This window comes from Aspergillus campestris, assembly GCF_002847485.1.
Source record: "Aspergillus campestris IBT 28561 chromosome Unknown P168scaffold_5, whole genome shotgun sequence".
Classification (NCBI taxonomy): domain Eukaryota; kingdom Fungi; phylum Ascomycota; class Eurotiomycetes; order Eurotiales; family Aspergillaceae; genus Aspergillus; species Aspergillus campestris.
Window position 1 is genome coordinate 46,109 of NW_020194340.1, and position 15,857 is coordinate 61,965.

A 15,857-nucleotide genomic window follows, 5' to 3' on the forward strand; every position below is an offset into this window, starting at 1 on the left:
ATCGTCATCATGCCATGTCCCGTGGCCAGCGCGGTGGCTTAGGCTGCTAAATGGATGCAACGATCAGGCCGCAGCGGTGTCATACTTGGCGTAATCGGCCATTCCCAGTAAACACCGTGGTGGGAGATGCCCCAGCCCTATAAGCCCCAGACGGGGTTGGTTTCTCGACAAGGGAACATTAGCACTTGATTGGGTGGGAGAGCCTTTCCAACAGGGCGTAGTTTCGAAGATGGGGTCCAAATATATAGATTTTACTGGATAGTAATAATATATATAGGCCAAGGCCCGCCATCTTGGCAGTGGCTTAGAGAGGCCGGCAGACGGGGCGCTCAACGCAGACTTCGCACTTCTTGGCGCATCCTTCTGCCATTTTGCAAGTGTACGGAATAGGTGTCTGGTTGGGACAGTGCAATATTTGGAGTCATGTTGGTCAACAGATTTACATGCGACCTTGAAGGGAGAACTTGTAGTGTAGTATCTCAGATGAATTCGGCTTCTGGCCCCTACACATCACCCGATGTACTAGCTAACATGCAGTGATATGGTTGATATATATAATTGGATTGTTCCCAGAAGGTTGTATTCATTGCAGTCACTGATCATAACCTCTGACTGGATCAACATAGCGGCATGGTTTGTCGTATCAGTGAATAAAATATATATTAAGAGAGAAAATCTGGTTAGTCTACTAGTTACCCCCACTGTCAGTCTTAACAAGTTTCCACTCCTCCTCAATTACATACTACCCTTCTACTAACTGGTTATGAGCTCAATGATCCTAACCTTTCAAATGAATTGCAGCATTACACATTCCGAGTAATTATGGAAGGGGATGTATGCAGTTAAGGCATAATATACATACATTTACCCTCACTTACTCCCAAATTGGATTAGAATACTGCATGGTTGAATAGGCTAGAGCGCTCGATACATTGCTGATGTTTAGTAGACACCAGGGCGTTTATCTGCTGTGAAAAGACATGATAACATCCCTTTTATTGAAGTAACCCCCACCCTTGACGAACATTGACAAGGTCGCAGCATCAACTGCTTGGTTAGTCAATTCCCACAGAACTTGAGCCTCTTGATGACCTCGGTTTTGCTCCATAAAATCTCATAGGGATAGATCTTGCCCAGTACAGCACAAGCACTGGACAGGGCTGTTGATGAATGCAAGGCTTCTCCAAGGAAATCTGGCTACTACTGCAACATGTTCTGAATGTAATAATTGCATTTTCCGCGTTGAGATAGGGTAAGAAAGTACTTGCTATATATCAGAGCAGTGGTCGAAGATCTGTCCTGGCAACTGCTAGATCAAAGTTACGCCGATGATAAGAAGGAATGCCGATCATCTCGGGGTTATTATTGGTTTTCGACTCGGCAGGAGAATTCGCTGTCTTCCTTGATTGCGTAATGGTCATATTTCAGAAGAAAGGGAAGTTTTGGTAACCAAAATGGATATCTCGATCACATTTAGCTTCACATGGCGAGTGTGCTGAGCAGTGCATTCTTGTGCACAAAGAATAGATGATGCTCAATCATAGACAATAAAGATATGAAAAGAGGAAATACCAGCAGCCATACGATTGAAAATTGAGGCGGTAGTTATGGGTCCTATATAGTAGATGACTGAGGGCTGAAAGCAATACGATCTATTCACTGGGAAATCTGCTGGTGATCATGCCCCTGCCAGTCCTTCTAATTGAAGATCTTTGACATCGCTTTCTTCACGGTTCAGATATCAGGGAGAGCTTAGAGTTGGATGTCTTGCCCTGTTGCTCGTAATTAGGTAACCTACTCTTCATATTTGTCGGATACGCATAGACACAAGGAGCGAAGTTAGTCAGAACACAATCCCCAAGCGCTTGGCTTAGTACCATCAGCAGGTTGGATATGAAACCTCTTCGCGCATTCCTTGCATCGTCCCGAGCAGTTCGAGGCTCGAGTTGGGACGGGTGAGGAGGAGCGATCTCAGGCCCACGGCGCGATGCACTTCAATGCATCAGCAACCCGCTCTCCCATTCTTTTCTGCTGGATCTCTATCCGTACCTACAACACATCTACTGAACCACTCCTGATGCCCCGCTACAGCACCCCATAATGGCCATCGCGTGGATCGCCCACTGCCGCAAAAGTCGGACAAGAACGCGAACGGTGCCTGTCACAGATGGCAACCTGTTGACGACTATGGGAGACTGTCCCCGGCAAGGGAATCTGCTGTGGTATCGCTCGATCGGCTACAAATACGGCCTGCAGTGGTTCGTCCCTTGCCTGATCACCGCCTTCGTCATCGCCATCCCTGCCCTCATCCCCCAAATCGCTGTCGGGCAGGCCCATCGCAGCGGGTCTATCATTACATTCAACTGCCGCTGTACGTTGAAGGGGCGGGGCTAGGTCTCATCCTGGTCAATTTTGTCGCGGTCTAATACTCCAACATCGACCTGACCCACATGCTCGGGACCAATTTCCGTGGAATGCTGCAGTTCTTCATGTTGGTGGTAGTGCAGCTGCAGTTCTACTTGGCGTTCGTTATGTTGGACGCGGTCGCGACGCTGACATCGACTTGAGGATGCGGATGTCGTGTCTGGTCATGGTGACCAGTCTGACGGTAGTCTCTTTCAAGTGCCGCCTCCCGCACTAGGTTTGGGTGAGACGTCCGGATGGGATAGATGGCTACTTTAACAACGCGGTCTTGACCTGCGTGGCCATATTGGAACCTGTGAGCAACACCACCGTGTACCGCTGATCAGAAGTAATGAGCTAGACGGGGCTGACTGTGTTCGTGTAGTACAACGTGGGGTACCTGGGGTCAGGTTGTGGGGTCACCGGCGCAGGTTTGGGACTGTACATTGTCTGCACGATTAGATCGATGTTGATCGCGAAGAGCCCGCATCCCCTCCACCCATGGTCTGGAATAATAGCTTCCTACTGCATCGTCTGTGGTTCTTATCATATTCGGGCTTTCCAGATTCGTATCCAGTCAATGACATTGTCGGAAGAACCTGATCGACCGGGCGATCGAATCCGGCGCAACCTGAACCAGATCGTCGGGGAGGGGAAGAACGGGACGATCTTTCTATTGTGGATTGGTGCGGTACATCAGCGCGCCCATCGTTTTGCTTATGTTCATTTTGGCGTACCGCGAGCTCTACAGATTGCTCTTCAATCCGCTAATGACGCGTCGCCCATGCTACTGGGATTGGGGTGCCGCGGTAACACCCCGTGTTTGTGCCGGCGGAACGACGGGGGTGGTCAATGAGCCGGGGACCAGTAGGCCGGGAATAAACTCAGGATGGAAGGCGCCGGGTCCGAGTTTGCGGCCCTCAAAAGGATGTCTCCTGTTGTGACACCGTTCTGCGTGGATTGTCCCGGTCCTGGTTGGGGATGGCCTGGTTTATGTTTACATTGGTTTCCATTGCGCCCGTCGGAGCTTCGGACGGGTTGAAACGTGACCGGCCGATCCAGGGTGACGGGCTGTAGGAGTGGTTGATCTATCGATGCACCCTGCCGACGGAGTTTCCAGGACCTGCCTGGCTTTGATCCTTCCTTTGTTGCAGACCGAACTGGTCAGGTTGAGTCCATCCAGTTAGGGCTGTCGGGGAAGCCCTAACCATCTGGAAGATTCATGATCGCCAGACCGACAAACAGGAGGCAAGCTAGCTACAACAAGAAAGAGACACGGGATCCACCGGGGCATTCTTGAGTCCCAACAACCCGACAGATCAGAGTCAGGGGTTATCTTTGAGCGATAAAGGTCGGGAAGTCTAAGTGATCATCACATGCGAGCCCAGCATTGGCGCTATTCGCAGATGGGATTCAGGAAGACCGTCCAGAAGAATCCTCCCTCCGATCCTTCAAATCCACGGGTCCCTATTTGCACGTGTCACGAGAACTTCACGCGGATTCGAAATTTTCACGACGATTTCCACAGAATCCGAGACAAGCTAGGGATCTCACCTCGACGCCCTTGGCAAACGCCGCGACCCACCGGGCCCGAAATAGGAGACCCGAGCCGCGACTTCGCATTTGACTGGTCAGCCTGTCCCCTTTTCGATTCGTTCTGGTTGGGTCCCTTGACTCTTTTTCCTAGTCAGTGGCGACCGGAGGTTTCTGTAATGGGAAAATTGATCTTCTTGCCCGAGGATAGAGGAGAGCAGGGTGGGAGCACATGAGATGCCAGATAAGATAGCCCTGTTAGAGTAAACATAGCTTAACGGGAGTCTAATGGCGAATGCCAATGAGAGATTCGAGAATATTACTGTCATCCGGTCCATACCGTCGATGACCACAATTTCCGCAGAAAAAGCCAGCCAGAAGATAGGGGAATGAGCTACTGTGACCCGTCATGACCGGTGGATCCCACCCAACGCTTTTGGGGGGTTTGATTGGGATCACCGGCCAGAGGTGGATCCATTTGGATAACATCCCAGGCTTAGCACGTCGATATCAGGTCCACGCTATTAGGCGAGGGCAAAAAAGTATTAAGAGATATTAGAGAAAAAAAAAAAAAAAAAACAGAGACTGTTCAATTCGGGCCTAGCAGGGTCCAACGGTCAAGAAATAAAAAGAATGAAACGAGACCCTTCCCCGTCCGTCGTCAAGTTACGACTACATCCTTCGCCATGGCCACCCAAACCTCCACCATGGAGTCCAAGCCCGTGATGGTTTCGCTCAAGACGGAGCAGCCCACGCTGGGGGCCCTCCGCGACGCCATTCCCGACCACTGCTTTGAACGCTCGGCCACCCGGTCGCTGCTGTACGTCGCGCGCGATGTCCTCTACGCGGGGGTTCTCATCTACGCCGCCTCCTACATCGATTCGATCCCCACGGGGTCGCTGCGCATCGTCGCCTGGACGCTCTACACCTTCCTCCAGGGCTGCGTCGGCACGGGGCTCTGGATCCTGGCGCACGAGTGTGGCCACGGTGCCTTCTCGCCGTCAACGCGACTGAACAACTTCGTCGGCTGGGCGCTGCACTCGGCGCTGATGGTGCCCTACTACTCGTGGAAGATCACGCACGCCCGCCACCACCGCTACACTGGGCATCTGACCCGCGACACGGCCTTCGTGCCCTACACTGAGAGCGAATTCATGGAGAACCGGAAGCTCAGCGTGCTCGACCAGGTGCACGAGCTGATCGAGGAGACCCCGCTGGCCACCAGCGTGGCGCATCTGCTCGGCCACCAGCTGTTCGGCTGGCAGATGTACATGTTCCAGTACGTGTCGGCCGGCAAGGAGAGTATCCCGGGGGTGGACGATGTGGCCAAGGCGCGCAACCTGTCGCACTACGCACCGAACGGCACGCTCTGGGTGCCGGGCCAGGGCTTGCTCATCTTCCTGACGGATATGGGGCTGCTGATGACGGCGAGCGTGTGGGGATATGTGGGGTGGCAATTCGGGTGGCAGAAGGTGGTTCTTCTCTATGTGATTCCGTACTTCTGGGTGCACCACTGGCTGGGTATGTCTTTTTCGTTCTTTCCTTACTATGATGCAAATACTGACAAAAACAGTGGCAATCACCTACCTTCACCACACGCACCCGTCCGTGCCCCACTTCTCCCCCGAGAAGTGGTCGTTCACTAGCGGCGCACTCTGCACGATTGACCGTAGCTTCGGCTTCATCGGACGCCACTTCATGCACGAGATCATCGACTACCACGTGGTGCACCACCTGTTCCCGCGTATTCCTTTCTACCACGCGCAGGAAGCGACGGAGGCGATTCAGCCGCTGCTGCAGGAGCACTACCACGAGACCAAGGACGAGAGCTTCCTCAAGTCCCTTGTCGACACCTTCCACCGCTGCTGGTATGTGTCGGAGGATTGTGCGCCTGGGGAGCGCCAGGAGGGCGTGTACTGGTGGCAGACGGGCAAGGCCAAGAAGCAATGACCGGTGGTTTGGTTGGGTGTTCAAGGAACACATTTGACGCTGATAGAAGATGATAGACGGATTATATACTAATATAGAGGTGTGCTAGCCAGTATCACCATGAATATAGACAAGTATACAATGACTACTATTTATTAATTCAAACTATACAAACTTGGTATCGGCATGGATATAGAGATCGGGTATCGCTTCATTATATTACGTGTCTGTAATAGACGGATATCGCTATAATTACCAGAGACAAACAAAGTCACGCCAACTCGAACCGCTCCGACGGCTTCGACTTCCCCGGATCCGACTCGGGCGCCTCGTAGATCGTCGAATTGTGCATCTCGTGCGGGCGACCCTCACCGGCCAATTCCCTCGGATTCTTCGACTCGGACGAGAGCGGCGGTCTCTCGCCGGCCGCCGCGTCCTGTGCGGCGAGCGCCTGGGCCTGTTCCCGTTGCCGACGACGCCGTCGGAGCAGCCACCACGCTGCGGCCACCGCTCCGATTAGGAGAAGACCGCCGACCCCGGCCCCGACGCCCACGCCGACTTTGGCGCCGGTGGACAGGCGCGCGGCGGACGACTCTCCTGCGTCGCCGAGATCTACCCCCCAATGGTCAGCCCAGGAGCTCTCCCAAGTGTCGGAGGAGGCGGCGAGGGTAGAGTCATCCGGTTCGATGACGGTCACTTCCGGGGTGGAGGCGACGGCGGGGCCCGGGGCCTGGGCCAGGTACCACTCGCCGGTGCCGGTGTCGTCGTGCCAGTTGGAAGCGATGAAGGCGGCCTGGAGAAAGGAGCGACCGAGGATGACGGGGTCGCTGTCGGAGGGGAAGCAGGGGAAGTAGGAAGTGTTCTTTTCGACGAGCGGCTCCTGCAACGTCAGAGAAAGGAGTGCAAAGGGGACTTTCACTTCGAGCTTGTTGGAGTTGGAGTTGTTGCCGTAGAACTGGAAGCCGAGGTAGGCCGCCGAGCCCACGATACGGTCGTACTGCGGGTTATCGGTGTCCCAGAAATAGAGGCCCAGGCCGGGGTCGAAGGTGACAGGCAAACGCGCGGCGATGTTGTCGCATGTGGATTTGGGGAGGTAGAGGTAGGGCTTGACGGGTTCGAGGTCGGCCTCGAGAGACTGGCTGGTTTTGGGGTCGGAGTGGTCGTCGCGCTGCAGGAGCCCGTCGTAGCTGGATTCCTCGAACGGAGACTCCCCGCCAGCGACGCCGATGGTGATGTCGGTCATTTTGATGCGCAGGGCGCCGGTGCCCCCGGAGTCCTGGCCGACGGGCTGCCGGCTGACATTGCCCAGCACGCGGTTGCGGTCGTAGCCGCCCAGGATCAGGGACGGGGGGACGTCGAGGGCCACGGAGCCGATATGCATGCCGTAGGAGTAGGAAGGCAGCTGGGCCTCGCCGGCGGACAGATGGTAGAGGTAGGCGCCGATCATGTTGAAGCGCCACCCTTCGACGATGTGGTAGCGGCGGGGGGCGCCGATGGCGAGGGTGCCCACAAGGACGGGATAATTCTTGCCGTTGGGGTAGGTCGTGTAGCCCTCGCTGACGGCGTCGAAGCTGATGTTGCGCGTGGGTTCGGTGGCGCCGATGACAACACTGTCGCCCATGACGCGGTGCAGTTTCGTGCCCAGGTTGGTGGCGAAGTTGGTGCTGGTCACCCAGGTGTTGTAGAGCCCGGGGGCATTGCTGGTCGAGCGATTGGAGTCGAACATGCCGGCACGCTCGGCATAGCAGACGTCCGAGACGGTCTTATTGTCGCATGCATTGTCGAGCAGGATGGTGCTGGCCCACCGGTCGCCGGGGTAGAGGTCGATGGGTTGGCGTTTGCTGCCCAGCTCGACGGTGACGGCGTACCACGGACCGTCAGGACCGTAGGTGCGATCGGACCATTTGAAGGTGCTGAAGGGACTAGCGGCCTCGATGATGGGGCTCGCGGAGAGCAGCCATGCGAGACAAAAAGCCAGGCGAGAGGAGACCACCATGATGGTCTTGTGGGGTTGGGCTGTGGGATAAGGAGGTCCGGGGCATTGACAGGTAATAAGGCCCTCCACGAGCCTCCTGCGTCCGAGTCCAGGGAAAACAAAAAGAATAGAAAATAAAATTTCCTGCTCCGCCTGAGAACCGGCCTCAGGGCCAAGACTGCCAGGATTCAGGGACTGGCGAATTGCTGGCGGTTTACGAGGCGACTAGATGAGAGCAGGCATGATCGGCAAGGCTGACTCCCTGTCTGCTAAGCTTCGAGCAATCCACGCTGACGGTCGGATCGCCCCTCTGAGCTGAACAGTCGTGACTGGGTTGGGACTGTGTATAGGGGAGTATTATTGAAGCAGTTGGAATCTAGCATCGAGATGTGTTTGGTGTGGATGGAAGGACGCGATTGAAGCAGTTAGGGTTATACGGATCCCGTGCTCCCCTCGATGTTGGACGCCTGATGATGCCATCCCCGGCTAAGACCGATAGTCGAGACTAACTCTCAGCCACTCGATAGTCAGAAGAACGGTTCATGATCCTGGTGTTTTTAGCCCATTCAAGGTCTAAATATATGGTCCTATAATAGATGAATTAAGCATGTTCCAACTACTACACCAAAATGCCGAACTGCGAACTAGGGCCTGATATGACTGATATCCCAACGGCATGCTTGGTTGACGAAATTTGAGTGTTCTTGGTGTTAAACCCACCAAGAACAGGCGATGTACAAACAGGTACCTTGCCTTATCTTTGAGTAAAGGGTGTATCTCCTGTTGAACCCTGTTGGGCAGTGCTCAACAATGTCATCAACATTGATAGAACAGATAATTCCCGCTACACTAAAAAGGTGTCACGAGACTAATCAGTGGTCTTGGTGGGTAATTTATCCTGTTCTTGGTTTGCGACAGATATTATCCACCCTGGCTATCTATGTGTGTGTGTGAGAGAGAGAGAGAGATGAATCATACTGATTTTATCAGTTTTCAAGATCCTTCCGAGTGACCGACAGTCAAAGAGCCTTGATAGGGCTAGTCAACCGGCATTAGTAGTGTGGTTACAGGGTTGTGATGATCTTGGGTACACAGTAAAGAGATAATAGAGTGATAAATCTAGCAACTCACCTATATATCTTTCTAGCACAGGACTAAAAACTATGTTCTTCTAGTCTCGTATATACAAAATGGCAAGGGGAGGAGAGAGAGGTGCAGTCTGCTGGATATGTCTGAGTGTTAGGATCACATGTATAATCTAGACTATTCTAACGTTGTTTTTGTTATATAAAAGAATATTAATAGGACCAGTCTAATCAAAGTAAGGCCTCGATGATGGCAAACAAGAAAAGGCGATGATAGCGGTGTCGCTTGGCAGAATACCCCTGATTTCCCACACTTTCTTATCTTCTTTCAAGTCTGTTATAGAGATCTTAATCATGACTGAGAAGATTATAGTGTTCATGTCTTCTTTTAAGTCCACTATCAAGATCTCAGTCGTGGCTAAAAAGAGCATGTAGATCTTACTAAGATCTAGAGAAAGGTAAGAAAGGCTTTCCCAGCTCTCTCTAAATTGGCGAGAGAGATCTCAGCCATGGCTTAAAAGACTATTGAGCTTCCTCATATTCTTCCAAGTCTGCTGCGGAGATCACAGTCATGGCTGAAAACAGTGCTTAGATATAGCGGAGCAGTGATGTCACTTTTACTTAGTACATGTGGTCACTGGTGTATGATCTTGATTAATATTAGATAGTGTTACGATTTACTTGCTGAATCAATTTATCGCATAACATTGGCCCTGATGTATCATAATGATATATCCGGTGTACTAATCCACGAACTAATCAACAGGGACTGCATTTTGAGTGAAAGCAAAGGCAAAAGATTCATTGGGTAAAGATATCCACTGCAGAACATTCAGGAAGCCCAGTGCTATTGGGCAGCTATGCTGGTTGCATATTCATTTTCGTAATCACTTCTTCGGCAAATTGCCTTAGCTTAGCGACATCTAACTCAAAGACAGTGTCGGGGTTTGCCCCTGGTGTCATGGCAGCACCGAACAGCTCCCTTTTCGTGAACTGAATCATTTCGGTCGGGGGTGATGGCGAGGGCGCTGGGAAGATATCCTAATAGATATTAGCCTTCGGTCGTGGGTTTGCAATCAACAGATAATCACCAGGGTGCTTGAAATAAGTCTCCCAACTGTGTCCCGGCGCCATACTTCAGCACAGCCCTTGATTCGCCCATTTGATATCGTTGTCCACCGTAACAGGATCACAAGCACAACAGACGGATCTCCGAGCATCCACAAATCTTTATCATTGCGAAGGTGTGGAAAGGATTCTGACCACCCTGACTCGACTACTATCTGCGGTGATGGATCCGTGTCCACTCGAAGGTAATGGTCTGGCTGCTTTGATGAACCGCTGTACATACCCGAGAATTGGTCAAAGGCTAAGACAATGTAAGTTATTAGCGCAACAACATGACCGAAGGACTATGTACACACTGGTCCCAACGCCGCTCCACAACAGATCTGATTCCTGTTCAGTTAAGAGGTCCCTGTATCGCCATTCGACAATGCTGGTGTTTATCCACCGCTGGTGGACGTCGTGTAGACTGATGGGCATGAATTTAAGGCGTAGGACTCTGGTCACCGAGTTATAATTGATCCTACCATCATATTAGTTTCAATATTAGCTAAATAGTTGGCAAAGCGGACGTCAGACCTGGCGCCGCGTCGTTCGGTCTCGGCGTGACCATCCAAGGATCGACAAACGAGACTTCCGTCGTCAGGTTTCACGTTCTCGAATACCAACTCAGTGTATGTCGAGATGTAGGGCAGCTGGTGAGCGATCTCTTCGAAGAGCCTTTGCGCAGAGGGGGGGAGACTCTCAGAGCGAGGTCTTCCCTGGGGGATGGATGTGGAACGGAGACTCATGGTGGAGTTTGGAAAAAAGATCCGTTTTCAGGAGTGAAAGTGGTGAAAGTAGGGAAGGCGTGTTCCTCCAGGCTCAAAAGACGACGTGAGGGAACATGGGGAGTTAAAAGAGTCTTACGATGTGAGGAAAGATCGATGATGAAGGTATGGAAGGTGCAGTTGATTGATATACTACGTAGGAGTGAGGTCAGTATGACCAATGAAAGTGCCTGAACTGATGCCCCGAATACATGCGTGTCTGCCTCAGGCAGGACAGGGACACCTGACCAATGTCCGAAACAGGCTAGGCCCGGTTGGGCTGCACGTGATGGATTACCTTCCGTTCCTGATCAGTCAGACTCTCCGACTCTATACAGGAATCTGTTCATGAATGGGATTTTATTTTGGAAGCTAATGAGTACTTTAACAGCCATGGCTGACAAATGCTATCTACAAGATAGTTACAGAATGCTTCAATCTTCTTCCACTTGATACCCTCTCTCAATGCCACTCTAGCTCGTCCACGTCGAGTAGAGGGATCTGCACAATCCCGCAGCACTATGCCGTTCGACACGGTGAACAGTGTGGCAGCCTCAGCTGCGTGTCAATGGTGCATCAGTAGACCATAAGTCCGAGGTATGATCCCATGTGATGCAGCCACGTATCTCATGATCGTAGGCTCCACGAATGGATATATAAAGTTATATTCTGACACTTCTAAGCACAACAGTCTCTGGCTCTGGGATCCACCATGGGCATCCCATCTATAATCCCCTCCACCCCCTCAAACCCCTCAAACCCCCTCGCCATACTAGGCTTCATCCTCCTCGCCGTAAGCCCCCCTCCCTCCATAGGCTACTACCTAACCGACTAAAAGTCTACCACAACAACAATCCTCTACATAATCTACAACATCTACCTACACCCCCTACGGTCCTTCCCCGGCCCTTTCGCCAACTCCGCCACGCCGCTCCCGCTCTTCCGCTCCATCCTGCGAGGCACCCTCCCCCACGACGCAAAACGCCTCCACGCCCAATACGGACCCGCCGTGCGCATCGCCCCCAACGAAGTAACATTCACCGACCCAGCCGCCTGGAAAGAGATCTACGGCGTCCGGCCGGGCAAACCCCAGCGTCCAAAAGACCTGCGCCATGTATCTGTCGGGCCGAACCATATCCCCTCCATGCTGCGGGCAGATGACCGCACGCACGCGCGGTATCGTCGGGCTCTGGCACCGGGGTTCAGCGAGGGGAGTCTCCAGCGACAGGAGGTGATTGTCCGGGGCTATATCGATCTACTGGTTGAGCGGTTGCGTGCTGCTACAGCTGCAGGGGAGGAGGGAAGTGCAACAGTCGACATAAGCAGATGGTACAACTACACCACATTCGACATCATCGGCGACCTCGCATTCGGCGACTCCTTCGGCTGTCTGCAGAACTCGCGGTATCACTTCTGGGTGCAGGTACTCTACAGCCACTTCCACAACGCAGCGTGGGCGAATGTGCTGAGACGGATTCCGTGGGGAGAGAAGCTAATGCGGTGGATTATCCCGAGAAAGGTGTTCGAGGAAAAGCAGGCGCAGAACCAGATGACGGGGGAGAAGGTACACGCGAGGATCGAAAAAGGCGATAATGAGCGCGCGGACTTCCTCAGCCATGTGCTGAAGCAGCCTGTTGAGAAAGGGATGAGCGAGGACGAGCTGATCTCGAACGCGTACGTGCTTATCATTGCGGGGTCGGAGACGACAGCTACGTTGTTGTCGGGCGTGACGTATTATCTCCTGACCGTGCCGGGTGTGTTGGAGACGCTGCAGAAGGAGGTCAGGGGGTCGTTTCGCTGCGAGGAGGAAATCACCTGGTCGGCTGTGAACCAGCTGAAGTATACGCTGGCGGTGCTGAATGAAGGACTGCGCATGTATCCGCCTGCGCCGTTTGGGTTTCCGCGGATTGTGGAGGAGGGGGATTTTATCTGTGGGAGATGGGTTCCCGGGGGGGTAATATCACTCTTTCCTTTCTTTGACCCTATCTATTCAACCCTGTTTAGTGATGTGGTGAACTGACAAGATAGACATCCGTCGGCGTCCCCATGCTCGCCACACACCGCTCACCCCGCAACTTCAAAAACCCCGACGAGTTCATTCCAGACCGGTACATGGGCGATCCGGCCTACGAAGACGACAAGCGCCATGCGGTGCAGGCTTTTAGCCTAGGACCGCGCAACTGTCTTGGTCAGAAGTATGTTCCCGCCTTTCCCGTCCGGCTCGTTGGGGCAGTAGTAATGTGTATAGTCTGGCCTACGCGGAAATGCGCCTCATTCTAGCCCGCATGATCTGGAACTTCGATATGGAGCTGGCCGACGATTCGCGCGACTGGATAGATCAAAAGTCGTTTGTCGTGTGGGCTAAAGGGAGTCTTCACGTGAAGTTGACTCCTGTCCAACATGGACACTGACCATCTAAAAGACACCACTCATCCACCTCATAATCATGTTCAATGTGATATATTACTGGATATGTACAGGGATATCCACAACGCCCAACTCCAAGCATGAGCGCATGGCGGTTCGCCGGGTAATATTATGTACCCAATGCATCACACACAAAATAAACAAGTAGAAGAAAAGAAGGACAGAAAAGATTAAGATCAAGGAATGGGGTATCTGGTGGCCGGCATGCGTCCTCCCCGTCCCGCACCCACGCGCAGGTCAAAGTCGGGATTATTCTCCAACAAGATGCTCTGCTTCGTACGCGTGGGCATCGGAGGGGGCGGCGGCGGATGCCACCGGGGATTGACCGGCCGCTCCGAAATGGAGGTAAAGTGGCTTATATCGCTAGTAGTCGGTGAGCTGGGGCCTTCCTCCACATCGTCCAGCGGTGTCCGCTCACCATTGCCACCCGGCATCAGCGCGCTGGGCAGGCGGGCATTACCCGCGCTCGGTCCAGTTCGGTTGGCGAGGGGCGCGACGGCGTCCGGCTCGTCGGGGGAGGGCGAGGGACGGGAGAGGGGCGGGGGCGCCCCGTAGATGGGGATCGGCGAGGGGGAGGTCCCGACGCGGAGATCGGGACCCCAGACGGCCCGCGCGGGGATGTACGACCTATGGAGCGTAAGCAGGCGCGTTCTACGCGACACGGCATGCGAGAGGGTGGAGGGGGTGGGAGGGGTTTCAGAAGCTTACGGCGTCCGGCTGTACAGGCTGGAGGGACTGGCGGGCTCTGGGTAGGCGTTGACGGACAGACCCGGATCCGGCTCCGTGGAGCCCATGCGACGCGGCTGCGGCGTCATCTCGATCGCCTGGTCCTCCGAGACGGCCATCCCAATCGGACCGGGCGAGGGGTGGCGCCCGCCGCCTATCGGGGACGGGCCGCGGTACGCGTAGGGGTCCTCCTCGGCCGGGGGACCGGACCAGGGACCGAGACCATAGCCGCCGGGCGGGGGGCCGCCGTAGGGACCACCGTAGGGACCACCGCGGCCGCGCGGGCCGTATCCGCCGCGGGCGCCGGGGGGCGGACCCCGGGGTCCCCCATATGGACCACCCCGTCCCCAGCCGCCGCGACCGGGATAGCCGCCGCGACCACGGGGGCCGGAGGGCGGAGGCCCCCGGGGCGGGCCCCGCAGGGGTCGCATGGGCGGAGCGGCGGCGTAGGGGCCATTCCAGTCGTCGCGGGGCGGGGAGTGGTATGCGCCGTCGTCGAGGACGGGGGGATCGGGGGCGGAGCCATTGAGCGGGGTGCGGTCGTCGTCGCTGGGGCGGAAGGTGGCGACGGTGGGGCCGCTGCCGAGCGAGCCCGAGGGGCCGTGAACCATAGTCTCCTTGGTCTCGACGGCGATGGGCGTGGCGTTGAGGGCGGCGTTGGCGGCGGCCTGGCGATTGTAGTAGTTCTCGCCGCTCATCTCGGCGTTCTCGGCGATGCGACGCTTGCGGGCCTTGCGACTGACGAGGGTGCGGCGCATGGCGCAGGTGACGATGCCGCAGGTGACGAGAAGGATGGTGGCGGCGAGGACGATCCAGCCGCCCCAGCCGAGGTGGGGGACGAAGAGGAGGATGTCGACGAGGAAGGCGAGCAAGCTGACGAGCAGGGTCGGCAAGAGGAGGATCAGCAGGGCGAGGAGGTAGCGGGGCGAATGCGACGGGCCGTGGAAGTGGGCGGCAGCGGCGAGACAGAGGCACACGAGAGTGAGGAAGGCGGCGACGGGGTGGACGATGAGGATGGAGGAGAGGGAGGTACGGGTGGTGGAGGGGAGATTGAAGTCATCGCCGGTGTTGTTGATGTCCTCTATGATATCAAGTCATTAGTATAGATACAAAAATAGAGAGAAAAAAAGAGAGGTACCCTTGGTGTAGCCTATGTGGATGTTGGTGCAGACGCCGCTCTTGCAGTAGCCAAAGACGCCATAGTCGACATCATTATAGGTGGCGAGAGGGATCCCCTTGACGATCGGGGTGGAGATGACGGAGAGGAGCAGGAGGGCGAAGGCGACGAGTAAGAGGATGGTGAGGGGGGTGGCGGGTTTCAACAACATGGTGCGGTGGGCAGTCGGTCGGCACAGCCAGACTCACCACCAGAAAGAGAGACGAGGTCAATGGAAATAAAGAAAGAATGGACTGGGATGAAGATACCCAGGAATCAATTGGACCAGGGAAAGAAAGAAAGACAAGGAAGGACCCGGCTTCACAGAAGGATAGGGGAGGGGGGGGTTGACTAGATCATGCTTTTTTGGTGATTTTGGATGTTTTGGCTGACAAGAGCTGTCTCAGACAGGGACTGTCAGGTCTAGAAGGATAAAGGATAGACGAGAGAAAGAATGAATGAAAGAGAGAAGAGGAGGAGAGGAGAAAGAAAGAAGCCGGAGAGAAGCGAGTGTGAGAGAGAAAGAGAAAGTGGAGAAAGAGGAGAAAGAAAGAAAGAGAGAAAAAGTGGAGAGAGAACGTGATTGGCGGCCTGAGGATGCAGTCCCACCTATCAATCTTTAAATCACCATCATTATTTGCCTGAGAATCTTATAGTACTGATCATATAATAATGATAGAAGTAAGACTCTAGACAATGTTATTCTGACAGTGACTCTCTTCTTTCTACTACTTCATCTATCAATTCAA

At 54.2% G+C, this 15,857-nt stretch overlaps 5 protein-coding genes across 5 annotated transcripts; 3 read left to right on the top strand and 2 right to left on the bottom strand.

Annotated features, from left to right (window-relative positions):
* Positions 1-1,964: 1,964 nt before the first annotated feature.
* Positions 1,965-2,567, top strand: P168DRAFT_326426 (uncharacterized protein; the record flags this gene model as incomplete). Its single annotated transcript, XM_024841118.1, has 2 exons — positions 1,965-2,371; positions 2,503-2,567. Exons 1-2 carry the CDS (start codon positions 2,101-2,103, stop codon positions 2,565-2,567), a joined length of 336 nt encoding a protein of 111 aa, XP_024693194.1. The 5' UTR covers positions 1,965-2,100.
* A 2,094-nt stretch (positions 2,568-4,661) lies between these two features.
* Positions 4,662-6,200, top strand: P168DRAFT_296401 (uncharacterized protein; the record flags this gene model as incomplete). The annotated part of the gene is made up of 3 exons (XM_024838111.1): positions 4,662-5,457; positions 5,510-5,804; positions 6,137-6,200. The coding sequence occupies 3 exons, from the start codon at positions 4,662-4,664 to the stop codon at positions 6,198-6,200; spliced, it is 1,155 nt and encodes a 384-aa protein (XP_024693195.1).
* A 3,583-nt stretch (positions 6,201-9,783) lies between these two features.
* On the bottom strand, positions 9,784-10,781 carry P168DRAFT_296403 (uncharacterized protein; the record flags this gene model as incomplete). Its single annotated transcript, XM_024838112.1, has 4 exons — positions 9,784-9,966; positions 10,017-10,294; positions 10,350-10,513; positions 10,570-10,781. 4 exons carry the CDS (start codon positions 10,779-10,781, stop codon positions 9,784-9,786), a joined length of 837 nt encoding a protein of 278 aa, XP_024693196.1.
* A 558-nt stretch (positions 10,782-11,339) lies between these two features.
* Positions 11,340-13,306, top strand: P168DRAFT_136727 (cytochrome P450). Its single transcript, XM_024832720.1, has 5 exons — positions 11,340-11,396; positions 11,483-11,592; positions 11,638-12,753; positions 12,828-12,994; positions 13,048-13,306. The coding sequence occupies exons 2-5, from the start codon at positions 11,512-11,514 to the stop codon at positions 13,208-13,210; spliced, it is 1,527 nt and encodes a 508-aa protein (XP_024693197.1). The 5' UTR covers positions 11,340-11,396; positions 11,483-11,511; the 3' UTR covers positions 13,211-13,306.
* A 96-nt stretch (positions 13,307-13,402) lies between these two features.
* Positions 13,403-15,608, bottom strand: P168DRAFT_326429 (putative pH signal transduction protein PalI; the record flags this gene model as incomplete). Its single annotated transcript, XM_024841119.1, has 3 exons — positions 15,091-15,608; positions 13,935-15,033; positions 13,403-13,853 (listed from the first exon to the last, which is right to left on the bottom strand). The coding sequence occupies exons 1-3, from the start codon at positions 15,278-15,280 to the stop codon at positions 13,403-13,405; spliced, it is 1,740 nt and encodes a 579-aa protein (XP_024693198.1). The 5' UTR covers positions 15,281-15,608.
* Positions 15,609-15,857: the final 249 nt, after the last annotated feature.